This window comes from Malurus melanocephalus, unplaced genomic scaffold (genome assembly GCF_030028575.1).
Source record: "Malurus melanocephalus ecotype Western Australia unplaced genomic scaffold, MMel_1.1 scaffold_445, whole genome shotgun sequence".
In the NCBI taxonomy this organism is placed as follows: domain Eukaryota; kingdom Metazoa; phylum Chordata; class Aves; order Passeriformes; family Maluridae; genus Malurus; species Malurus melanocephalus.
The window spans coordinates 270,353-297,315 of record NW_026623677.1 but is presented as its reverse complement, the minus strand read 5'-3'; the positions used below and the strand labels follow the sequence as shown (position 1 = coordinate 297,315).

The window sequence follows — 26,963 nt, the reverse complement described above, 5'->3', positions numbered from 1 at the left end:
CTGCTTTAAAGCCTCATGAAAAGCAGTGACATCCCAGGATTGTTAAAGCTGCGTGTTTTTCAAAAGGGAATTCAAACCACTGCTTAAACAGTTTTTCTTTAGTGTTAACACCCGAGTGTGTTTGYTGGATGCAAAGTTGATCCAGCAATATATTTTATTTTGCAGTGCTGCCAGCATTTGCCTCTTCCCTCTCAACAAGACTGATTACACTGGAAACAATCCTTCTCAAGTGAGGATACGAGGTTTAGATTGCTGAGGCACAACCACACATTTCCCTGTCAGCGCTGCCACCCGCACGCCCGGGCTGTGGGTGTCTGCTCTGTGTGATCACCAGGCACTTAGAGCAGCTCAAACTGGCTGATTCACACTTTTTGGGGTTTTGGATTGATGTTTATTTAGATACAAAACACAAACTTTCAGGCTGCATGCCCTTCTCCACACACTCAGGGAGCAAAGGAGAGAGAGCYCAAATAGAAAAGATGTGGTGCCACCACTCTGTCCTGCACGTTTTGGAATTAGAAATTCCAGACTGTACAAGAGTCAAACAAAAAATGCTAAGGCAGAAATTYCAGATGAAATGTGAAAATCCTGATTTTATTACTTAAAATAAATAAATAACCTATTTGGGCTCAGTTTAAAAATAGCCTGTCTTTGATGAGCTGTGTGGCTTTTAGTTTTAATTATCTCCTTCAATTGAGAATCTGAAGCTGCCAGAATTAAACAGAAGCACTTCATTCTCTGTCCATGCAGGTGAGATATTAAGAAGGAAAGAAATGTCTAAAGGCAGTGGAAACAATATCAACATAGCAAACAATGACAAAATTGAGTAAACTGCCAATTTGTCTGCCTTAATATTAAGTTTACTCACTCTATCTTGATAGGCTTTATGAGGCAGGTAATAAATCCACCACAAATTTCTAAGATTATAGACTCAGTGTAAGTACATAGTAAAGCTGATTTGCTGTCAGWGGTGCTTGAAACTGCACTAGAAGTGTAAAAGTACATAAGGATGCTGCAAATTCACAAAGAACAATTAAAATAATGATAAACCTCCTCACAAGGAATTGTTTTTCTCAGRATTGTCACATTCCTCATTGTGGCTAAAACTCCTGCACATTTCTCATCGTGGGGTCACCACTGAGCTGTGGTTTGGGCACAGGTTCACCTTTAGCTGCCTCTGACATTGTCCTGCTGCCCTGGAAATGGGAGCTGATGCAATGTTAAAATTCCAGTAAACTCCGTGTCTGATCACAGCTTTGCTATCCTGATGTGTGAATTCTTTTCCTCCCTCTTTGTGTGTGGATATTACAACTCTGTGCAAGCTGTAATGTCCTGTGCAGCTCAGATGGAGTCCAGACAGAAAAGATGCTTAAATCCAGAAAAAAAACCCTTTCTGTAAAGTAGAAATCTATTGTTTTTGTCCCTGATTCCTTCTTGCCATACCCATTCCAGGCAGGTCAGTGGAAGCACAAATGGTTTCCCAAGTGGATTTCTGAGCTCTCAGACACACAGCCCATGGGGTTGTCTCACCTTTGCACACTCAGATACCCCAGGTGGCCCCAGAACTATCMAAATTAACTTGATAAATGTATAAATACAGATGTGTTTACTGCTAGTGATGCTTCAGAATGAGCCAAATTACGTATCAGCTCTTTCTGGAATGTCAAATGGATATTATGGTAGTTTTTATATATGTTATTTAAGAAAAAAGGGGTGGGGTAATGGAACTTCATCATGCTAGGGATTTATTCTCCACTTTTTTTTTTTATTTTTCTGTGTGTGAATGAGTCAGGAATTTGTGCCTGTGTTTACACTTTGAGCCTTTCAGTGCACATCACATGTCAGCTGATCCCACAGTCTGGTTGGTGTCTGTGCCCATTGGAAAATGACATAAAATCTTGTTTAAAAAAAAGACAATATGTGTCATGACATTTGAACTCTGAGAGGTTTATGGGACAGAGCAGCCTCCCACTGCTGGGATCACTGGCTTTCACCACTTTGTGYGTGGAGGAAAGTTTGCAGAGTTCAGCTGAGTTTGACTTCTGCTGTGCCCTGCAGTCCTCTKCTCCAGAGGAGCAGCAAAATCTGGAACCTCTGCCAGAGGAGAGAGAGAAGTTATTTTATATGACAACAATCAGAAGTTTCTAAGAGAAAATTGCTTGTCATAAAAAGCTTGTGAATAAATGACTTCTTTGATGGATTTTGATACTTGCTGTTGATTTTAAGCAAGAAAAAAAAATCTTTTCTCAGCATTTTTCAACAATTAGCAGTCAGTGGCCAGTAAGGGTCAGAAAAAAATAGTATTTTCCTTTTATTTAATTATATTTATTGTCATTCATTACATTCACAGATAGTTTATTWAAGTTTTTTTTTTTTATARCACTAGGCTAAATAAACCAGTTAAATAGCAGTTATTGAAGTAGAATAGAAGCTTGGATCAGACAGAACAAAAACATTTTCATCATCTCAAAAAAAGGTTTTTGCAAAAGATGATACCAAGATGGGCAACAAAACCCCAGAAACTTTTGGAAAGTGGAAAGGAACCTGCTGTGAGTTGGTGGAGTTGGGAGCATTGCAGGGAATGCTTTGTTTGACTGAAATCACCATCAGTGCTTCCCTTTCATCTGCCTGGAGATGTGGCAGGGTGTTTAAAGCTGGAAACAGCACTTTTCTAATGTTCTCTAACCTCAAAAACAAGATGCCAAACATAAGGTTTTTTCCTCCTTTTTTTCTCCCTCCAGCACATTCCTGCCAGAACAGAGAATTCAATTGTGCACTGTGCATCACGACTCTCCCTGCTGAAGGAGGGRAGAGCTGCAGCGTGGGGAATGAGAGGGCTTTTGTTGCTGCAGGGAATTTTTTTACTGGCTTTTTTTCCTCTGTGTGTGAGAGACATAAAACGCTCTGGAAATGTACAGATTCTTCCTGCCAAGAATGGTTGTTTTCACAGCTCCCCTCTTGCCAATTTCAAACTGATTAAGAAATAATAATAATAATAAAAAAAAAGTTTTCACGTACATATCCTAAACTCCCTGGCTGACAGATATTGTTGAGCAATTGAGTCTGTAAAAGTGCCAAAATAACCTTTTTCCCCAGAAGAATGGAAGAATCAAATATTAATACTGGTGGTAATGCGAAAAGGGAGTTTTCAGTGACAAGAACAAATTCAAGGCTGAAGTGCTCTTAACCAATTACCTTAATTAAGCTGAACTATGACGTTCTAGTATTTTTAAGGATCTTAGTCAGCTTCTCAGCCTTTGGCTTTAATTTTATCCCYCAAAAACCTTTAATGAAAAATAATTATTCCATCTCCAAGTACGAGTGTTACTCATTTTGAATGCATGAAATATTTAGAGAGGATTCCAGCAAAATGTTCTCCTCCCAACTTTGACTTGACTTTATGCTGTTCTAATTAACAAGATGGTTTTGGGTATAACATAGTGTTACATGGGCTCTGACAGATATATTGGTGATCACAGCATAAATACAGGCTGAATAGTCTRTGGAAATTGCACAAAAAGGAGAAAAGCTGTTTAGGAGTCAGAGAACAAAGGGAAAAAAAGGAAAAAAAAAGGGAAATGTGTAGCTCACTTTTCTGGCACCTTCTCCCAGCGTAGCCCTCGGCACAGGAGCAGACATTGGCTTGGATGCAGTGACCGCCGTTCTTACAGGGGGGAATGCAGACAGCTGGGGAAAAGAAAGGAAAATGCACCAAAATTCACATGGGGGATCAACTTTGACAAAACTCAGGCTGCTTATTGAGGTGTCTGTGCTGGGAAAGCTGCTCACAGAGGTGTTTCTGGAGCTGGGAAGGGAAGGTGTTTGAGCAGATGCCTGGATAGAGGCTCCAATTCTGTGTTTGTGGAAAGAATGTGGGACATGATTCCTTAGCATCCAAAGCTCTCTTAGACACTTGCAGTTAAGTGGTCAGAATATTCCCAAGAGTCTGAGGATTTTAGTCCTCTGTCAAAGGCCTTCCTCAAGGGCTTTTGCCAGTGAAATAGAGATCAGTGTTGGACATTTGCTGTCTTGGCCTTGGTGCTGTTTCTTCCCCCTTTCTCAAAGGAGCAGAAGGGAAGGCTTTGCTGTTCTTCAGCATCCATCCTCTATATCCTCATATCAATTCCAGAGCCCACAAAAGCAGATATTCATTTTCAAGTTTTAGCTCTGCCTAAACTATAACACTCAAGGGCAAAARTTTCAAATCACCTAGATGCTGAAAATCTTCTGTGTTCAACACAAGAGAAAGATCATCAAGTTACAGTCTGCGTAATTTTCACTCTCCCCTTCACCCCCAACATGATAAAAACAAAGAGTTTCCAGCGAGCTCCATTTGCAATTAGATTTCTGTGTGTGAATCGTTCACTTGCAAAAATATCAGGACCACATTCATCTAGGAGCTCCAGGGAAACAAAAGAGAGAGAGTAAGAACAAAGAACTTTTAATATTGAAGTGGTTTTAGTAATAAGGGTGCATTTATATTCCCAGATTCAGGAGAAGTTATTAGAGCCATATTCAGAAAAAAAAGCAAAGATGGGGATCTTCCAGCTATTTGAGCCCAAAGTTCTCTTTCCTGTATGTTCTGCCTGAGATACTGGGTTATTAAAGGATTAATTAATTTGACTTCTGCAGCACAGAGTGAGCAAGGAGCCCAGGATTCTGCTAGCCTCAGTTTAGAGCTCTCAGCCTGGGACAGTGATTCAAAATCAGGTCCTGCTCTATCAGAGCAATATTGGATCAGATTTTTAATCAGGGGTCTGATAAAGTCCTACAGATCTCTCCCATCCACAATATTTTAAGGTGGTCAAGTAGGTGTTATTGTGAGCCTCATTTGAAGGAAAATGATCACCTGGCTCTGAAACACAGAATAGTACACAAAATAAACAAATACAGCCATGCTTTTACATTTAATTGAATAGTTGTTAATTAGTGATATCACTGACTYGGGTAGTTTTAGACTAATTATTAATGACATCACAAATAAGTGTTTGCTCCTTCCCAAGACCACCAGGAACAATAAATTGTGGATTTATGACAGACTGTAACAACAAAAGAGCACAGGGAGTTATGACAAGGAGAGTGGATATATTTCATGTGGGGGCAGGAATGTTGTAGGTGCTGTTTATATTTCCAGCCTGGRTCCTTTATCAAGATGATAAATAGAACTTTCTCACCTCTCTGGCACTGTGGCCCGTAGAAACCAGAAGGACACGAGCACATATTTGGCYGTACACAGACTCCTCCATTCAGGCACACAGGATTGCACACAGCTGGATGGRAACACAAGGTAACTTCATGAATCTCTGATAAGGTTGAACTTTTTAGAGTAGGCACTCTTTTTCTGCTGCACATGCCATTAGAATTAATATTTCTTGTGATAATGGGAAAAGTTTCATGCAATCTTTGCTGGTCAGTTGTGCTGCAGTATTTATTCATGSTCGACACAGTGGGAGCATTTCAGTGTTTCAGTGGTGTTTTAGCATAGCTTGGGGGATGAAACAGACTATAAATTAATGTAATAATTTAATTTATTTCGGATGTRTTCCTTTGATTCTCACAGCTCATTTATTTCCATTCCAGTATTCTCACCAAGCACGATCCCAAGGTAGTCAATGTAGTCAAATAAAATACACCCTGGCTAACCTGGAGATGAGATATTAATTGTTTGCTGCTTTGTCTGCGTTCAGCAGAGCATCGTGGCATTTCCTCAGACTTGAATAGGTGTGCACCAAAAAACCTGTTTGTTCTGCCTCATTTAAATGCCAGTTCTCACAACACATTGGCTCATTCATCACCAACAAAGCCMCTGGCTGAGCTCCCTTTGCCTCTTTATGTATCTGTTATTACTGYAGGTGATACAACAGGCATTAGGAATTAAAAGCTGTCTTGCATATTTCTATGTGGCAAGTACCAGACTGCTAAAAAAATCCCAACTATTAGAATTGCAAATTGATTTAGATGGGAAGTCATGTGAAGAATGAGGAAYCTGATAAACTTTTCATTGTAAAGCTTTAAATCAGCCTTTTTCCTTCTGTTCCCTTTGTCTTTCAGTATCTTACAGAGTAGCCCATTAAATAAATTAAATGTGTTTAAGCTTAAATAAATTAAGGGYCAGTAAAATGTTTCAGATGAACTAAAGAAGAAATAAAATGTCCCTTTGGAAAGAAAAAAAAATGAAATTGTAGTCTAAATGAGAGGCTTTTCTGCCTAAGGAGAGTCACTTATGAAGTCAAAATGGATTTCATTCATTGCTCAATGGGAACTTGGTTTTGTCACCTCATTGTCCTCGTTCATCCTAGTTCAAAGATGTCCATATTCTTGTCACTCTGTCAGTGTTTACATTTCCAGTGGACAAGTCCCCTTTTCTAAATTTTTATACTTGCATTCTTCCCAAGATTCCTATCATATCACTTGAGGTGGGAAACCCCAGCAGTGTCTACAAAATACTCTGTGTAAGTGACTCTGGTAAACTTTCACCAAAGCTGTCAGCAGACAAAAAATCCTGCTGCTGTTAATCTGGTCTGGAATTTACTGCCACTGCTGCTCATTGCCTGTCCTTCTCTTGGATTGATCCTATTCAAAGCCACACCAAAATAAAATTGCAGAACTCCTCGAGAAGAAAAAGCAGAGGCAGAACCAGAAYAGCAGTGACAATCCCAGTAATTTCCTGTGGATCATAGCTGGGCTAATTTACGTGTCCTCAGTAGGTCTGTCATTTTAACACTTACAGGAAGAACAATCTCCGAGAGATGGAGGTTAAAATGACATCTCTCACCTTCCAGGAAAGGTAATRTAGGCTGAAGGTGTCTCAGTCATTTAATATTCACCGTGGCACAGGCAGATGTCTCTGGAGCTTTGAGGTCTGGCGCTGATTAAGGCAGTCCTTGTCTTTTAATATTTCACTATTTTACCTGCCTTGTCCCAGGTGAGTGCTGTAGTTTCTGTGCTTTTGGAGGAAAATATCTACTCCAGCTTTGAGGATTTGGATGCTGAGAGGAGGGTCTGAGCTGTGTGTGCTCAAAACTGTGAGTCCTGACTAGAAAAAGGTGCCTAATTCCAGTCCTCACCTCGTCATTTTGTACTGATAAGCGGAGGTGGCTTTTCCCCAATCTTCCACACTCCTGTGGATGCTTTTTGGAGGTGTTCTGCAAGTACGAGATGCAGGCAGGAGGAGCAGTGTGAATTCTGGCAGCAGTGAATGCTAAGAATGAACTCCAGAATCACACACGTTTAAAAAGCCCCAAAAAGGTTTTGTTTGTGGGTTCTGTCCATATAACCCTGAGATTTAGAAAAACCTCTAAACTTACATAAAGGAATACTTACATAAACATCTAAACTTATGAATAGTTGCATAAACTCAATGCCTTCCGAGGTTTTGCCCTGTACTTGGTCTCCTGTTCTTGGGCTTTAATTCTTGAAGCAGCAACTCCAAATCTGAGCACCGAATTTTAGGAACCACAGGGATTTCAGGTATCAAAGGGCACCATCAGTCATTTCCAGCCACTTACCTGTCTCACAAGAGGGGCTGCTTCACCCATGCCTGCATTTGCACTCATCTGGGGACACGCAGACCCCTCCATTGTGGCAGTGCCTGTTACACACCACTGGAAAATACACAAAAAATCAGAATCTTTCATCACCAACACCAGTGCAGATCCTAAAGCTCCTCTATTACATCCAATAATTAATAGTGCTAGTCCATGCCATAAACTGAAGATGGGCTGTCCCTTTCCTTGGTTTTCTTTCTCTGTTAGAAGCCATATACATAAAGTTATCTGCTTTTTAGCTATTCCAGCTACTTGGGTTCATAGATAAAATTATATTATTCTCAAGGGCAATCTGATATTTAAGTAAGCACCGAGAACTTTATTGGTAGAAGTGCATGTTTTGCTTATATAGAAGAGGTTGAAGACTGATTTTTAGACAGTCTCCCTATTAAACCTCTTCTCAAACTTGTACTGCAGATTTACATAGCTCTTAATAGCTATGGGATGGTATTTTGTGTTCTCAAAATCAGCATTACTACATTCACTCAAAAACTTAAATTTGATAAATATTACTACAAAAAGCATGAATGTATTTGCTTCTTTGTTTGTTTTCCAGAAGCATTTTCAGGTAGAAAACGTTGATTTAGACGTGCATAGTTTTACATAATACAATTGTGCTACTGGTAATTGTATGGTCTGAAATAGCTACTGTATTACTACAGTGTTCCATCCTTTGCATTCAATAATCATTTTAAGGGGAAATATAAGGGGAAAAAAGAAGAAAAAGGCTTTTTTAGAAAAAAAACCTTGTCATTTTCTGCTAATTGAAACATGTAACGGAGGAAACCTGAGCGAGTTCGTACGTACTTGTTTCGCATCGAGGCCCTACAAACCCRTAAGCACAAGAACAAACGTTCTGGGGCAGACAAATTCCTCCATGCTCACACGGTGGCTCACACTGCACTGCAAGAGTGAAAAACGAGGAAAAAAACCAGCTCAAACATTGCATTCTCTATGGTTACAAACACAGCACAGGCTACTTCTTCCCCCATCCCATTTTATTAATCCAGCCAGTAATTTGGCTGAGGAAAACACTGCMGGAGAGCAGTGGGTGTCACATTAGCAATACAGCACTAATGAGCAGCTGTAAAAAGTCTGCAAGGCAATGGTTTTAACATAATCATATTTAACTTCTGAGTGTGCACATTTTTAAGTATGTGTKTTTGAAGGCTAGGGGTGGATGAAGTAAAAATGCAGTTGATACTCGAGAYCTTACCCGTCCCTCTCTACAAATTTGCCTTGTGGATGGGCAGCAAACCTTAACAGGTGTCAGAACTCAAAAAGGGTAGAGGTTGTGTTCCTTCCTTATAGAAAAGAGTTGTATGTGAATTTTTCACCCAAATGGCCAACATTCAAGCAAAAAAAAATTAATATTTAATGAGTAATATGAGTTCTGCAGACAAAGCAGTAAATTAAATAAAGATTTCTTGATTTATTGCAGTATGCAATGTGATTCTGGGGATGAAAGAGGATGGGCAGCTGTGTGGAAAGGACAGTAGCTCCTGATAGGGGATATTTGCTGAAGGCATGCTTGTTTTTTACAAATATTGACCATTATGAATCTAAAAACTTTATTGTACAGGCAGCCTGGAAGTTTTGGCCCCTTATACCTAAGGCAGGTATCTTCTATAGAGGCTTCTATTTGACACCCTCTAAGAGGTAATTGTGTATGGTGAACTCAAGAGAGGGGGGAGGAAAATCACTGAAGGGACAAAATGGTCAGTGAAGGGACAGAATGGTCAGTGAAGGGACAAAATGACCACTGAAGGGACAGGATAACCATTGACACTCAAAGGAGAAGACTGTAGCAGGAACAGAGAAAAAACTGTGCCAGAGGAATCTCACGCCTCTGGGAAAATGAAAGGCACCTCACAGACCAGAATGAAAAATGTCTTCCCTTGTGTGTGGGAAGTGAACACAGAGAAAAATGTTGTACTTTGGCTCACTTCACTGGCAGGGTTTTGTCTTTTATGAAGGATATGAAGCTCAGCAAGGTTATTCCAAGGAAAATGTAAAATGAGGCTAACGAAACCTGAAACCAAGCATCTTTCATTTWAAGTATTGTTACAAGGGAAGAGAACCTTAATGCACCACATTTTGTTATTAAAACTGGAAAAAGGTCTGTGTAAATGGAAAGCTAAATGAAGGACAAATTCTTGGGGTAGCACATAATTTAAATGCAGTTATTGTGTTGAACACCTCCTCACCTCTTGTGATTGTCACCAAGCCATGGAATATGAACTTTGCTATCCAAAAAAATAATGAAAACCCTCACACATTTTCAAGTTGCAATAAATAAGACAAGCTCCAAGCAGGTGCTTTTAAATAAACAATTTTGACAGAAATAGCATTGAAGAAATACATTTGATATTGAACTGTGAAATTTTCAATGCTGCATTATATAACTTTAGGATTTGACCTGCCTGAGAACAGAAAACTTACAAGGTGCATTTCAGATCCATACTGTATATGCTGAGAATGTCATTAATCTAGATTTAATTTTCATGTTATGGCCTGTAAGGTTTAGACATTTGCAAATCAACGTGCGCTTAGCTGAAATTCCAAGAGCACTACTGTTCAAAAAAAAGGATAAAACCAAATGACCTTAATTTGGATAACTAAATAGATTTAGATAGGTTTAGGTTAGATATTAAGAAGAAATTAATTGAYATGAAGATGGTGAGGCATTGGCACAAGTTACTGGCAGAAGTTGGGGCAGCTCCATCCATGGAATTGTCCAAGGCCAGGCTGGATGGAGCWTGGAGCAACMTGATCTTGTGGATTTCTTTGCAATTAGAAATTAAAAACTGGACGAATTGGCTAATAATATCTGCGTGGAGATAAAGGGAGCACAAAACCTGGGGAAAAAAAAAAAATGCAGCACTCTTTTCAGAGTACATTAAATGTGATTGCCTTTCCTGTAGGATGATGGTTGCATAAAGCCTCCAGGTGCCTGAGTGCTGTGCCAAACACGGTGACATTCAAGCACATTTTGCTTTATTTCAGCGTRGTTTGTGTGCAGCACTTAAAGCAAGTGTGTCCGTGTGAATGGAGCACTTTCCATCTGGCCTTTGCACATTCCAAGATGCATCTGAACTGTCAGAAAAGAACGTGGTATTTTGGATATTAAAACATTTMGCTCTTATGGTGACATTTAATAGTAAAATGTTTAAAACTGTTCTATTACCGGTGAATAGCAAAAGATAAAAAACTGAACACTGGCTCCTCTGTGAGATTGAGAGTAATATTCACTTAAAAGACATTTCCCACTGTAATAGAAATATACTGCTTATGTCAAATTCTTTTCCCAAACTTCTATCTTTCATCTCCTGGAATGAATGTGTTTTTCCATGAGCATTTGCTAAATTGTAGAAAGGTATTGCAGTGTTTTTATACTAAGCGRTTTTGGATAGGAAAAAATAACAGCAAAGAGGAAAACATTGCTGCAAATGGTCAATCTTGCTGTCAAGTGTACATATGTTTATGTTTACARTTTAAAATCTGGAGGTGAAAATGGAGAAGTGCATTATTGTTTTCTTTGAAAAGGCTTTTTGGGAAATATCCCCAAACTTCTATTTTCCATTAAAATGAGATCATGAACTTTTTACAAGTTTCTYTGCAATAACTTTGGGGGCACTCAGGAATACCAGATGCTGTGTTGTTTCCCTCATTTTCCGTAGCCTAATCAGCAAATGTCTTCCAGGACAGAGTTATTGCTCAGCATCTCAACAGTGAGCAAGTCCCTGCACCATCCACAGCGAGGCCCTGGGTCTGTGTGAATAAAGCCAGGCTTGGAGCTGGGAGAGCAGTGACTGCTTAAAATTTTGAACAAGAGTCAGATCAGGACAGACTTCACTGAACAGAACATAGTCTGCCTTGTTTCATTGTACATTATTTATTTCCATTCAAAGATACATTAACCTAACTTCCTAAATGTGCAGATTAAGTTTTAATATATTCAGCACAAGGTGAGATGGAAAAAAGGAAAATAAAGTTATTAGATTATTGTTTTTTTCTTTTGAAAAGGTGTGGACTGAAGCACTCTTTTTGCATGTAAGATGAACAGAGAAATGAAATGAAGCGTAGGATTAAAACATGTGTTACTGCAATTAAATTAACTCATTGCATATTTAAATAATCCAGCAGTCTGGAGCCCAGTTGTAAGAAAAATGTCCATCATAGCAACTARAATATTAACAAGAGAAACTTGACTGAATAAATTGGGAATACAAATGCAGACACCAGCTCTGGTTAGGTTGTACTAATGGGTTTTGTTTTGTGAAATGTCAGCTGAGTGCTCATCTGCAGTCAAAAAAAAACCAAATAAAATGTTAAGAATTGTTAAGAAAGGAGCAGAGCACAAAATGCCAGGCTTCATTATGGTCTCTATCCATCATGAGCTCCATCTTAAATACCATGGGTAGGTCTGACCCCCCCAACTCAGAAAAGATTTCCCCTTCCCTTAGAAAATACTGTGCAAAGCCAATAAAATATACCAGAGTTTTACTGACTTCACCCTTCTAAGAATATTTTCTAAAGTAGYATAACTTTATCTCCAGTAGGAATGCTGAGGATCTTTTATGACTGCTAAAATACTGGAAAGAAAGTCCTTAACTGTCTACCTAATCCAAAATGGTTTTAAATAATTGTCTTTATTCTGTGAAATGGAGACTGACTTTTTAATGGTACAGTTTTAGTGACCAAACACTCCCTACCAAAGGAGCTTGGAGACAAAGAAACCAAAAAAAAACCCAATGACCAGAAATTTGGAGGTCTAAAATACCAACAAATATTTCAGAGCATCAGCCCCAAAGGGTGCAAATCGCTGCAGAAAGTGGGCTGTTTGTAACACCCAGACAAAATATCAGGAATGCTCTGCTATGGCTTGTTCTGCATTATGGCAGTGCAGGTTTTTATTGAACTGGCACACAGAGCTGTTCTGTTTTCTGCTCGTGCTCTGACGCTCCTGCAGCGCCCTTTGGCAGGTGATTCGTGCTGCCCCGAAAACTGCTGGAAGGAGACTGTAACAATGCATTGGGTTTTACTGCAAATATCCTTGGAAACGGCACTCAGAGTGAAAATTAGGTGTTTAGCAACCTCCCTCATCACCAGAGCTTGGCTGAGCTTACTCCAGAAATGCCAGGGAGCATCTTCTGCGAGAGAAAATGTGGGAGAATCCAATGGTCTACAGCAGGTCTTACCTCCCTGSTTGTGTTTTATTTATTTTTATCTCCAAAACACTGCTCTGAAATGAAGTTTTTAAAGCTGGTCTGTTTGGCTGTGAAGGCTTAACATCAGGCCACTAATAAATTGTTATAYTCCCTTTGTGCAGGAAGGAAAAGASCTGCWGAGTCTTGAGGAAATGCTTCATCTCTCCTCACCTGCAGAGTATGTMGCTGCTAACAGGCTTAAAAGAATTAATAATCTGTAATTCTTACTGCACCAAATCAAGATTAAAAATCAGAGTTCTATTCCTTACAGACAACACAGATGTCAATACAGGGAGTGTATTGAAGGGAGTGATCCGAATGAAAACTGCTAAAATCATCTGAAAATATCTCAGTTTAGGTGCCTGRATAGAAGCCAAATACACTGACATTTAGCTGTGCTCTTCCAAAAGAAGGCAGGAGGTTACACCTGATGGTTCCCAGAGCTCTCTTCTATCCTCTGGTCCTGTGAGCCTGTGACCCCCAGGGCAGGATGACAAAGCAGAGGCAGGGGACTTCAAAATGGACCATGACAGGGAGACTGAGGGGCTTGCCCAAAGGGACAATAACATTAAAGATATAAAATGTTTATAATATACTTTAGAAATGAAATTAATTTTCAGGATGCTGCTTATTTTTCTTTTTAATTTACTACTCCTCCAAGCCTATGTATCTGCACATTTGGAAAAAAAAAAAAAAAAAAGCATTCTATCACAAAACAAATACCACTTGGTACAGTACTTCTTATTTTAGAGTATTTTCAGACATTCTTATTAAACAAAGGTCACACTCCCTGAAGATCCAAAGGTATTAAAACTTGCTATCAGTGGGCTGGTTCTTTTATCTTGTTGAATTTTGATATGAAATAAGATGGTGATAACTATCAATAGTGTCTGAGTCTCTTGACATTTTTTTTTCTCCCTTGCCAAGGGTGCCGTGTTGAAACCTGGAGATTTTGCAAATGTTGGTCTCATCTAAGCTTTGATTTTCTGCCCAATATTTCTGCCTGCTGTTCTTAGAGGRCACTCCTGTCTTGAGGGGAGTTGGTGTTGTTTTGTGGGCACTGCAAGGTGCTAAAAGCCGAGGTTATGACAGGCTTTAATCCAATAAATCACCCTCATTTGTCAGCCTTGTTTGCCATGGTGAATCAGCTGTGTCTGACAGGAGAGASACATTCATGGCTGGAGGTACAATGGGTGCTCTTCACTGCCCTGGCTGTGCTCCAGGGTTTAGGAGGGCAGGGATGGAGCAGAGGAGGGAAGGGATGGGCTGATTACTGACTCAGGTGTCATGGGCAGTGACAACAGACAAAAAAAAATATGTTTGTGCATCGTGTCACCGAGCCCCAAGACTCAGAATGATGTTGGTAATAAACTATTTCATCCTAAGCACTCTTCAGGGAGATTTTCAGCAATACCAGTAATGAAGAAAACGTCTTTCAGTAAAARGCAGAGGTAGATTTACATTTGAAGGCAGATTTATGTTTTAAGGACTACAGTGATGGGCATATTGAACATGCACACAGCAGCTGCATGTCCACACCTGTAAATATTCACATGGATATGGGCCTGGCTTCGAGGGGAGGCTTTTCTGAGATCAGATTTTGAGCTTCCCAGGACCATGAGCTCTTTGGTGCTTTTCCACCTCCAGGTATAAAACAGAGGTCAAAGACTCCTTTGTGCCCAGTAACCTTCAGTCCTTCAGGAGGAGCAATTCAAAAATGTGCAAATAGGCAAAGAAATTATAGAGCCCAAGATTACATTAACCTTTTCTTGTACATTTTGTACTTTTTCTGCAGCAGTGCTCTGAGCTCAGAGGGTCACAGCAGTGCTGGAGGCTTCACACCCCCAAAAATCCTGACTTACAGTAGGGAATCCCTGCAAGACCCTCCACAGCACAGCACAGCACAGCTGAGACCCCCCTACTCTGTGCATGAAGGATGAGAGAACAGAGAGAAAGAGAGKGGAATAAAAAATACAAAYAATTTTACTTTGTGTGGTGGAAGGCCAGTTAAGATATCAACTCATCAGAGGGAAGTCAACAAAAGGTGTGATTAATGATAGCAAAGTCAGGGAATTCATTGCTTCAACAAAGGGCATAATCCTATTGTTTTACAGAAGGATTCTCAGGTTCCTAATAAATAACTCAATATGTTGTKAAAACCCTTCTGGTGTTACAAGATGACAAGTTCAGTTTAGTATTTAAGATGTTAGATAGATATTTWCAAGCAATTTTTAAGGTATTAGAAAAATTAGTTTTTCCTAGAATATATGTTGTTTAGAGAAGTGAARTCAATTTTACTCTTTCTCACAGAAGTTTTATGGAGTTTTGAATGTGATGACTTTAGTAGAATGAATCTGGCATTAARCAAGATCACAATCTGTCCCTGGTTTTAATAGATTAGATAGTATCAAATAAATATGTCATTTTTGTAATCAGAAAGAGCCATTTCAAAGTATAGATTTTATTTATTATTTTGAAATATAATTGGTTTTGAAAACAGAACGGTCCCATCCACAAAAGTCTCCAAATTTATAATAAAAAAATAATTTTTATTTTGGAGAATGATTAGACTTGGAGTTATGAGAGYGTTTTAAAGAGGATTTTCTCCCTTACCTTCACATGTAATTCCATCACCGCTGTAGCCAGGAGGACAAGGACCACATTTAAACCCTCCATCTGCAGCTGGCTGGCACTGCACCCCAGTGAAACACATCAGATGAGCACACCCAGCTTTGTGATGCACCCCAGTGCTGCTTCCTGGCAGTTCCACACCATCCCTTGCTCTGTTGAACGATTTCCTGGCTGCTGTGCTCTGTGCAGGATGCTTCACTCTGGGARCAAACCCTGCTGGAATGCTCTGGGAAGATTCATCCAGGGAAGAAWTGATCAAATGGTGATGGGAAGGGATGGGTGTCACCAAAGGAGATGCTCTGAGCTGCTCTGTTGGGAAACCTTGGGGTGGTTTAGTGCTCCAGACTGGACCGGGCCATTTCCTGGGAGGATAACCATGTGTGGAACGAGCCAGCTGAGCAGTGTGTGACCATGTAGAATACAAACCTGAATTTGTGTGGGGATGAGGAGGAACAGCCCGTGCTGTGGCTGGTTTGTGCTCTGGAAATGGAGAGGGGTCCCACTGACACCTGGGTGGAAAAAGGGGCTGTGTGGGTCACTTCTCTTATCAAGAAGAGGTTGTTTCTCAGGAGCTGTGAACTCCATTTCAGGCAATGTCTGAGTTTGGGCACTCTTCCTTTGTATGGCAAGGGATGGAGTGTGAATGGCTGTGGGGTTTCTTTCCAAAAAGAATGGAATATCTTGTCTTGGGATTTGGGGTTGGGAAAGAAGGGAAAATACATTTCTTGGTGTCTTAGATACATCTTCCTGGTGAGAGCTTTGAGCATCTTCAATGTTTCCTCCTGGAAAATCCACATGGCTTTGAGAAGATCTTGAAACTAGGGCAGAAGGAGATATATATTAGCTAAATTCACTGGTCTGGAGTTTAAAGGAACCACAGTGAGCTTATGGGTTTGGAGGAAACAACAGAACATCAATTCAAGAAGTAAAAAATTGTCAACATTAATTAATTGTCAAATAAGCTAAGGGCAGGTTATTCAAAGGGTGGTGGTTCATGAACCAGAGGAAATATATTTTTGGAGACTTAGCACCTGAGGCAGCAAGTCTCAGGGAAAGTCAGGCATTATTTGAGGGGCAGCACTGGGCTGACAAGTAGAGATTAAACTCCAGCCAAGTGAAAAACACTTGCCATGCTGGTTTATTAATTTTGGCTTGCACTAATCCACGAGGTTCGGGTACTGTGCAGCTTTTTCTTGTGGTGAATCTTCCAGTTCCTGACCTCCAACATTTGCTTTGTATTACCTGGCTGTACCTCAGTGCTGTGCTGGGAAATGTTCTGCAGGGTGTAACTCAGAGAGTTTTCATTGCAGCTCTGTAAGCCAAGGAGACAGGACACTGCAATTTGGCACTGGAGATGCAGAAACACRATGTTAACGTGGCCCTTGGTGAGATCATGCCCTAGAGAGACTCCAGTGCTGTCACACTGGTGATTCTGGACTGTTTCTGGCAAAGGGAGGTTTTAGGGAAGCATTCAAAGGAGACAAATGGGAAAGCTTTGCTGGAGCTGCTCTCAGCTTCCTCCCGAGGAGGGGCAGCGTGGGACGGAGCCGCTCTGTCCCTGTCACCCGCTCAGCCCAAAGGCCTCCACCTTTTCAGCAGTGTAAGGAGGGATGATGGATGGGCAGAGGGGACTCTGTGAAGGGCCTTGAAAGTGGAGAAGAGTCGTTTGAATCAATACTTTCAGGAAGATTAATGGCCATCTGCTGACGCTAATGAATGGAGGAGGCTATTTTTAACCGGTTCTGGCATCCTCKCTCCGTAGGATATGGAATGTGTTGGATCCTGAACAAAAAACCCTCACTCGGTTCTGGGGTTAACCCCATGCAGGATGCACCTCTTTCTGTTAAATATCAATAATAATTGCTTTCTAAAATCTCCCGTTGATGGGGATCTTAAGCACATTCAGCAAGGAAGGAGATTCGGGTGCTTGGCAAGGGTCAAATAAAAGTTGTGGCATTGACTGGACCAGAGCTAATCCTGGAAGCCAAAGCTGTGTTTGTTTGGCTGGTAAATAGTGTCATTCTGCTGGCAGATGATGAGTTTCTTTTGCTCTGGAGCATAATGTTTTGGGATTTACAGTGGTGCTGGATCGAGCTATGGCCATCAGTAGGTAAATACATGGTGTTTAGTGGAACAACAGGCAAATACATGGATTTCAGTGTCCAGAGCAAGGCTGGTGAATGATGAGAGACACAGACTGGGAGAAGAGAGATGATGAAGCAGGGAGGACATCAGCAAAAGGAGAATGTGAAGAGAGGGGAAGTCAAAGGACCTTTAAAAATGAATGAATGAAAGAAAGATTAAAGAAATATCTCCACAGAAAATTATCGGTAATAGATGATCATTACAGCCCTTAGAAAATTTGATTCAGRGACCAGAAATCAACAGGAATGACAGTGAAGGACTGAATGACCTCTCTGAMAAATTTCCAAAATGAGCCCTGATTATAGCTTTGAGCTCCTTCCACTATGTCATAATTAAATGGGTTTTCCTCCTAATTAAATTTGAGTAACTAGTAAGGGGATCAGACTGACTACCTGAGAAAAGGAAATCTTTTATTTCTTTAGCAGATGATAGAGGTGAGCTACCCATCCTTCAAAATAAGCTTTATCTATTTTCCCTGTGAGGGGGGAGCACAATGTTGGAATGTTTCTGTGATAATGTCATTTTTACATCTCAAATACTACCAATGAAGAGTAGTGATCCATTTTTGTTGGTTATTCATTATGATATATACTGATCACAGTCCCTCAGCCACTTTTTAGAGGTGACTGAGCTTCATAAGATGTTGGTGTCATTCAAATATGATGACCAKGGAGTCCTTTCAGCTTTCATTTTTTCATATTTTTGCTTATATTGATAGTATGCAATTTAGTTCAGATAAGAACACGATAGATTTTTTCAGGAATACCCCAAATTTTTTTTCTGCAGTCTTCCAGATATCTAAATAAGCTAAAAAAAAAGAAAACAAACCAAAAGAATGCAGACTCAGTTGTCTGTAGTCAGCAGCTTTCTCAAATCCTGCATTACTTCAATTTATTTTCCTTTCTGTTGATCAATATCTTCAAATGTATTACCCATTATCAATGCAAACTGTGAGTGTGTGAATCTGTTTTTCCCTGCTCTGCCAGCATATGATTACATATTGGACTGGATGAAATCACAAAAAACCCCAAGAAGACAAAGTGTTCAAGGTTATATGGAGGAACAAAACCTCTTTTTTTGCTACCCGTCAGTATTTCTGCCCATCCTAACAGGGAAATGTGCAGCAGTGGAATAATTGAGTTTWTTTTTCACAGAGGTAGATAAGACACCGAGACCTTGCTGCTCTGCTCCAACTGTTCAAGGCAGGACCTCTGTTTGGATTGATGGAATACCCCACTGCTGGCAGAGTGTCATTCCCACATGGATCAGGTCCCAAGAAGACAGATTCCTCTGTCATCGCCTGTCTGGGCAAGATTAGAGCAARGGTGACAGAGGGCAAATTTCTGAGACACAGGTTTAACATCCCTCATCCAGCTCCACACAGGGACACTTCCCATCTCGGGGTGCAGGAGTGCCCCAGCCTGAGATCCTCCAGCCTCTGGCTCTCCCAGACTTTCACACAAATCAGACCTGTCACAAACAGCCCCTGCTTTCCAATGCCATCACAGTGTTGCCAAGGCACAGCAAATTCTGACTTCTTGTGTCGCTTGAATTCCATTTTATTGTGAACTACTAAATAGCTGTAGTTGAGGAGGATCGTGTTCATTCCAAAGGGAATAAAGTGTCTACTTAAGATGGTGAAAACAGCCATTCACARACAGAGAAGGTACTCGACAGCTCTTAAAGCCAGGGTGAGAAAACAACAACATTCAAAAACAGAAAAGAAATCCAATGTATTTTTTCTCTTCTGAATTTGTAGGTTTGTTTTTTTTTTTTTTTTTTTAATTTTACATTTACAATCTTTCAGGAAAAAAAAACAGATCCAGATTTGAATTAAGAGAAGCCATGTCCCCTTCAGACCCCAACTATTTCTGCTCCCACTGAAGCAGCACACATTTCACACCCGGCCTAGAAGAGAATGAACCAGGTTGGTTACCATTGTCCTTGGTGCTTTTCCCCACATCTTTGCTGGGATGTAATCTCAAGCATTTCTCTCTCTTTTAATTTGATAAAATTATAYCCAAAATTAAACCCTAAATCTTCAGGAGGAGACTGGCTTCTCCTCCTTAACAAACTGCTCTGGCTGTGGCTACTTCTTCCTGTCACTTCAGAGCATTATGGGCACCTTTAATTCTGCTCAAGTTACAACTCTTTCAGAATTCTGTGAGCAGTTTAAGAATTCATTATTAACACAATTCAATAAATTTACAATTTGTGTAGTCTTAGAGCTATTAACATTTAGTAGTACCTGCTGTCCAGCCCATTTCTCATTCAGAAGAATGTTGGCAGAGAAATGCTCTTTTGACATATTACACTATGTGGGTCATCATTTAAAATTTGAAACATCTACCAGCACATAAATCTTATTTAAAATGTCAAGAGAGAGCAGAAAAATTACACTGGTCTAAGAAGTCTTGTTACCAGAGTGCTAAGGATATTCCCATTTCCCTCTGTATGTTTCCATGYTARTATTTTTTTTTCTGTATTTACTTGGTGAGAAAAGGGAAACAGGAGCAGCTGTCAATAGGATGCTCCAGGGAAATTCTGTTTTTTTAATAAATTCTTAGTCTYTTATTTTATATTATTATGTTCTGGCATTACTTTCTCTTCTTAAGAGCTTGTTTAATTCCTAAATCTCTTGTTTTGCCATCCAGGCATACCCTAATGTCTTCCCTCTTCTAAATATTCAGTAATATAGCTTTTATTCTCCCTTCCTTCCTCTTAAGCACCCCAAAGTTCCCCACTGTAGATGCTGTTGGAATTCCATGTCAGCAYATCCCTTCTCCTAGAATCACAAGCAGTAACTCTCAGAATAAATTCCTCATCACCTTTAAGTGAAATACAGCTTCAACTCCCCAAGTTCTACAAAGGGTGTATTTCCAGGATTATTTTTGCAGCAAAAAAAAAGCATTTCAAAGTCTTGTTTTGATTGGGATATTAGTACAAATTTAGGTGGGAGCTTAACTTTGCACCTTCAGATCCTTTACCTATTTTCATAGGTAAAAAAATTGAAAAGTCAAATGTGTTGTGAAGGAGTTTAGGGGCACACAACTCCTCTGCTTCAGACTCTCTGTTTGTCAGTGTGGCTGCACAATTCTCTGACACCATTCATAATTTCCAAGGCAAATTTGTCTTGTGCCAATGAAATCATTCTGTTCTAACACAACATTTCCGTGGAGGAGAAACCCAGGATCTTCAGTAGCTCACCCACTAAACCTTGTTTATGAGCCTCTGTGTGTTCAGAGTAAATGATTCTCACAAATGGAATGGGGTCTAGACTTTGCCATCAAAGAGGTCCTTTTCCAGTTCTGGGATGTTGAAAACTTATGTGAGTATACAAGAAAATATTACCTCAGTGTGAGATAGTGAATTTGCTTATGTCACATTAAAGGCCATTTGTATTGTTTGCAGTTCATTTCCTTCAAGCGTTTCAGAACAATGTTTGACATCTCAATTAATTTACTGATGTATTTAAAGAAAATGGGGATTCTGAGATGACTGGCCAAGAAAGAAACATTTCCTGAACATACAAATTGTATTATTGACTACATAACAAAGTTTTCAGTCTTATCTAAGGTATGTTAAGGAACATAGAAGATCATCCCTTTCATACTGAACAAATACAGAGCAATTATCAGAAAGATTTTGCTTAGTTATAGCTCTTTATCTAATAAATATTTTTCTTTTTGTAAAACTTTTCAATGGAAGTATCATGATTTAGTTTGAGAAACAAGAAACCTTTTGCAAAGTTCAAGAGATTGTGAAGATTAATTGAAAAGTAATTGTGAAGATTAAGGGAAAGAAAAAACTATGAGGCYCAGAGAATTGGGGCACTAATACTGCCTTAATTTATATTAATTTAGGCCAAACTTCTCATAGACTTTAAATGCTCAGCTCCTTTTTAGTTGTCCTGAGTAGATAACAGTAATATYAGTCCATGAGCTGGAGTCCTAGAAGGACACTCAATTCTGCAACTAATAAAATAACTTTAAATAGGAAATTTACCCTAATAGATGGCATTTTAACCTATTATACATGGATCTGCTTTCCAAGTAAGATTCTTGGGACAAGACATCATATACAGGCAGGAAAGTGATAAACACAATGGCAGCTGGCAGAAAAAYAGGTCTTTGCAAAAAATAATGTATTTTGTGCATTTTGTTTTCAGACTGTTTGTTGGAGAGTTTTCTTTATTTCTTTTGTGATTTTTTTTTCTGCAGGTTTTCAATGGAAATTTTAACATCAGGGTCACCAGAGACAGTGCTACTAAAAATGGTGTAAAGATTACTGATTGCAAAGATACAAGCATGCTCTCCACTGAGGGATGGGTTTTTTTTTCCTTCTCTATCAATAATTTTCTTTATCAGTATCTTTTTTTTTTTTGGAATTCCATACGGATGTTTATAAGCCTGCTACATTTTTACAAACAATAATGTTTTCCCCAACACCTCTCCTACCTTTCCATTTATTTCAAGATTTAATTGAAAAGTTTCCTCCTGGGGGTTGGAAAAAACTCGAAATGTTTGATGTGCTCTCTCCCCTCACACAGGAGYCTTGCTCCTCTCACTGCTTTGTTGCCAAATTTCCTTCCGTGCTCTTTATATTCCTTGGGTCTAACCCCTTCTCTCTTCTGTTTTCAGAACTTCTCTTCCTGTGCTTTTCTCTGAATTCCCAGCTGAGGAAACAGGAAGCAAAGSAGAAGTGTGGTTGTGCTTCAAAACACCCCGGATCACCCACTTAATCCCCTGCTAAGAACTGTTTTATCACCTTTCCTTTCATTATCCCTTGTCCATCTTTCAGGTCAGAACTTCTGCCTCTCCTCTTTTGTGTTCTGCCTCCTCCAATTATTGGAGTCTGAAGCTGTATTATTTCAGCAGCTACAAAGGTGGTGTTAAGATAGAGTTCATGGGACTAAATTATATTTTCTATTCAAGAATTGACAGTATATTTTACTCMTTGGTACTGAGATAGATGGAAAAATTAATAGAAACTGTGATCTTWTCTGATGATGCCTCATGGGCCTTTAGACTCTCTCATGGCACGAACAGGTTGATAGATATATACAAAATAGGCTAAATTAAGGCAGATGATTTCTAAAGCATCCCTGTCTAATTCTCAGAAATATCTATGCWGAATCCTTTAGAACAGTAATAATAGATTATAAAGAAAGTTCATTTCTTCAAAAGGAAAGGCATAATATTTCTTCAAAGGAAAAGATAGCTTAAATTTGAATACTTTACTGAAATTCTTCTTGTATTAAATTCAAGAAATAAACAGTCTAAAACAATAATTATGTTGTTTTGGCCTGCAAGCACATAAAAATTGAGTTATTTTACAYATGAAAGCCAAGAGACAAAATGAACTAAGCCTTCCTGGGAACCAGTAATGAATCTATTYTAATATCATGTAAGTACATACAAACACTCTCAGTGAAATCATGCTTTTGTGGAATTCTCCACAATTTCAACCAATTGGGTTKTCAACTACCTATAGTTTCTTCCTAATTTATAAAACAAAAGGTAAGAAATTTCAGTACTAATATTTCAGATGGAAATACTGAAAGATAAGATCTTACAGAAGATCTTAGCTAGTTCTCTTTGAGAAAAAAAAAAGTTGGACCAGATATTTTTCTTGACGTCCCTTCCAATGTTGTTATTCTGATTCTCTGAGATTCTAAATCTAATATATCATCAACATGGGTGATGATTTTCTCCTCCATCCCAGAGTTGCCCTGTGTTAGCTATGGACTGTTGCTGTGTCCCTTCAGGAATGAACCAACCCTATTCACGTGTTGTGGAATATTTGGGGCAAAATTCACATGATTTGGCAGTGAACATCCCCCAGTTCAGCAAGAAAGTCCTGTGAAGTGGCWGCTACTCTACCTGCATGTACCTGTTCAAAACCAGTGAGATATTAAGGAGCTGGTCCTAAATTTGTCCTGAGCAGTGACAAATCTGTATATTTCATATCTATTTTTTACCCCCCTGTACTGTGCTGTGCTTTTATTGCTGTTGAGTCCTTTCTCTTCAAATCCTGCTTTGCTTTATCCCTTCATGGCAAAACTCTTGTGTTGCTTTAATGGGGCCAGGATATAGGTCCAGTCTGGGTTATTTTCCCTCCTGAAGGAGCCTTTAAGTGCTTTTAACAAAACAGCAATCTTGTCAAATTGGTGCAAACAGGGTTGGCTCCCTTTAAAAGCTGTGTGCTATTATAGCTGGATGAATAAATGAGCCTGGAAATTCTAAGAGAAGATAATCTTGCTCTCTGCTCTGTCAATGTAAAAAACTACTGAGCCTGTATCCTATGTAGATTATTTGTTGGAGACGGAGTTGTTATTATCACTTAAAAGTCATGATGGCCCAGTGATTGCTTAAGCAAAAGGAGGCACATTCTTGGTAGGAGAAAAATGTAATCTGTACTTGATATTCTGATTGAATGTAAATATTATTCATGGCATATAGCTGAGTCCTCTTCCCTAGTGGTTTTATGGCTTGGGCTTCATTGGTCTTCTATTGCTGAGCTACATCATTTCCYAAATATATCATCTGTATTGGAAGCACTTAGCAAGTTCTGGATTGACAGAGTGTATGGATCAGTGAAGCTGGAGACCATKTATCTTTTAAATTATCTAAACATATTCTTCCCACTGTGCCTACTTTGGTTGTTATGTTTGGGTCATAGCATATACTGTACAGGTCTCTTGATATTTTTCTGAAAATACTTAATATTTTATGAGGTATCCTTAAGGAGGAGAAAGACATCAGAAAGGCTCTTTGATTCCCTTTCTGTCTTGACAAGCACAGGAGTGGATTTCCAGTGGAAATTACAGACTCAGGGGGCAGGGAAGGGTCAGAGCTTATGTCCAAAATGCCAGGCTGATCCTGGCCCAGCGTGAAGATTACTGGCATGCCATTTGCAAAACTGATTCTTTCACAACACCAAATTTATGTGGAATGTCTTTGTGTGGCATTTCTAACCCCACTTCATCTACCATTTCATCACACATCCCTTGAAGGAGGCATCATCTCACCATAACTGGTCCATCTCGAAAAACTGCACATTTTTTTCCTGAAATGCACCAGCTAGAAACACTGAAACACAGTTTACAAAAGGGATGAGTGAATTCCAGAGATGAACTGTGCACAGTTTCCACAGAGGCAGAGGTTGGAGCTGAAAGCCATGGAGATGCAATGCTTCCCAGTTTTGCAGCSCACAAGCAGAGCTGAGAGATATTACAACACAGAGGCACATCAGAGTTTTCTTTGTTGTTTGTTCAGTATTTCTGTTTTGCCTTTGCAAGGATCTCAGGCAGCTTCACAGCTGATGGCTTCAGCACATGCACCCCTGCCTTCGTGTCAGCCTTGTAACTCATTGCATAAACCATGTCAGGATGGGTTAGTTACTCTTTGCAAAGCACTCCCTGAATGCTGAGCAGTGTTTGCCTTTTATCTCCACCTCTCGGTGGGCACAGATCTCGTGTTTAAAATCCTGAGTGTGACGTGCCTGCCTTAAAAGGTTTTAAGATGTGTCTTCCAGGAACTGTGCTCAGCTCAGTCCATTAGGGTAATGCTGCTCGTTCAGTGGAGTCGCTCATGATTTATGCTGGTGTAAGTGAGACTGGAATCTGGGCCTTGMTCTTTTTAATGCAAATTCATCAATTCTGTTAGATAAAAGATGAAAGGAATCTATCACATTCTTCAGTCATCTCTTGAAACAAAATCATTTTATTGGTTCCAGGCAGTAAGAGSTCCCTACTCCTGCAGTTAACTCCAGACATGTAACCTTGGGTTAGTGGCCAAAGCTCTCACTGGAGTTATTTATTTTTYATGGATAGTGATCAATGATGAGTGCTAATAATGACAGAAGTGATTTCCAAGTTAAAATTTAAGAATGCAAAATTTAAGGTTAACACATTTCCTGGTGTTTGACTGAGCAGCATGTGTTTAAAGACACACACATTCTTTTACTTCAAAATGTTTTATTCTCCTTTTGAATCCCCACCTTGATGCTGATCTGACAGTGGTGCAAATGAGAAGGTGACGGAGGTCTCTCTGATGTAAAATCAAAGTGAATTCAGACRCACAGTGCAGATACTGGAGGAGTGTGAAGCACAGAGCACGTAAACATAACAAATAGCTGCAGACRCACAAGTACAGCAAGTGCCAAATGTCTACAGTGCTGCAAATTAACTGCTATGACAGGAGATCTTGCAGAGCTGCTCAGAATGGAAAAGCAAAACTCGATTACAGAGATCATAAAATCACCCTCTGCCTTGATCTTCAGCTCCCTGAACCAGGAGAGGAAGGAAGAGCTGGCTGTGAGCAATCTTTTATCGGTGATGGATGTGGCACTGCTTTGTCCAGTAAAATTGYTGATTTACTAATAGTTAAAAAATAAATCCTTTGTGATGACACCAACCTCTCTAACCTGCTAAAGAAAGTGCAAACAGATGGGTATCTGTGTGACTGTGAGTGATGAAAGCAGTCTGGAGAAATACCCACAGCRTCTGACGAGAGCTGATATTGCAGCGTGCAGGAACATCACCAGCATCCCCCATTAGGATAAATTCATTTTCYTTGTGCCAAGAATATGACCAATGATACTGGATGGTTTGATTTAATATATCTGCCTCTTCTAGYAAAAAGGCAACAGATATTTTATACAAAAGTGAAATGTGCCCAGGGAAGCCTGGACAGATTTAAATTCCTTAGGCTTTCCTCTTTATTGCAGTGCCAGCAGACTTAAGGGACTTTTGACCCTACTAGTAAATTTTTAAGTAAATGTAGGATACCTGATTTATGGATCTGAAAGGGAGAGGAATAGAATAGCATTTTGTTTCTGATAGGAGAATCTGTTTTTAATTTTTTTTYCCCTTTATATGTGAAATTCCATGCAGGCTTTTCCTTAGGACTGCTCTGATACACTYCAAGAAAAATTGCAACCAAGTTGGTCAATTTAAACTAGTACAAACTACAGATATAAGCCAGGTAAAATATGTAAGTGAGAACAGARTGAGGCCTTGCATTGTTGTTAGAGCAGATAAATGTGGCTCAGAAACTTATTTTTAGACTTACATATTTTGCAGTAAGTCAAGCACTTCAAGAGATGAATACCCATCACATATCACTACAGAGGAAATGGTACTTCGTTGATTATAAATCAAAATTGAAGGACTTTTTGGGTGCAGCTCATCAAACACTGACTTAGGAAACAATTTTCTTCTGGAATATTTTTCTCCTCATCAATCTACAAAGGCAGTAGGGTAATTTCTGTGGTTTCGGTATGAAGAAATACTTATCCTTTAATCCTTAAATCACTGCAATTGAGTATAATTTCATGTCAAAAGCAGCCAATAAAAGTACAAAATAGGGATTAGCAGGAGTATTTTTAGATTAAAATTACTGGAATTGGAAAGAAGTGGCACATAATC

General features: G+C 39.5%; 1 protein-coding gene across 1 annotated transcript in view; it reads right to left on the bottom strand.

Annotated features, from left to right (window-relative positions):
• LOC130581923 (von Willebrand factor D and EGF domain-containing protein-like) overlaps positions 1–26,963 on the bottom strand; it is a 154,938-nt gene that overhangs the window by 17,411 nt on the left and 110,564 nt on the right. Inside the window, 6 exon segments of the mRNA XM_057380324.1 lie at positions 3,592–3,687; positions 5,175–5,270; positions 7,509–7,604; positions 8,355–8,450; positions 15,371–15,868; positions 15,871–16,206. Of these exon segments, the coding sequence (XP_057236307.1) occupies positions 3,592–3,687; positions 5,175–5,270; positions 7,509–7,604; positions 8,355–8,450; positions 15,371–15,868; positions 15,871–16,206 (1,218 nt within the window).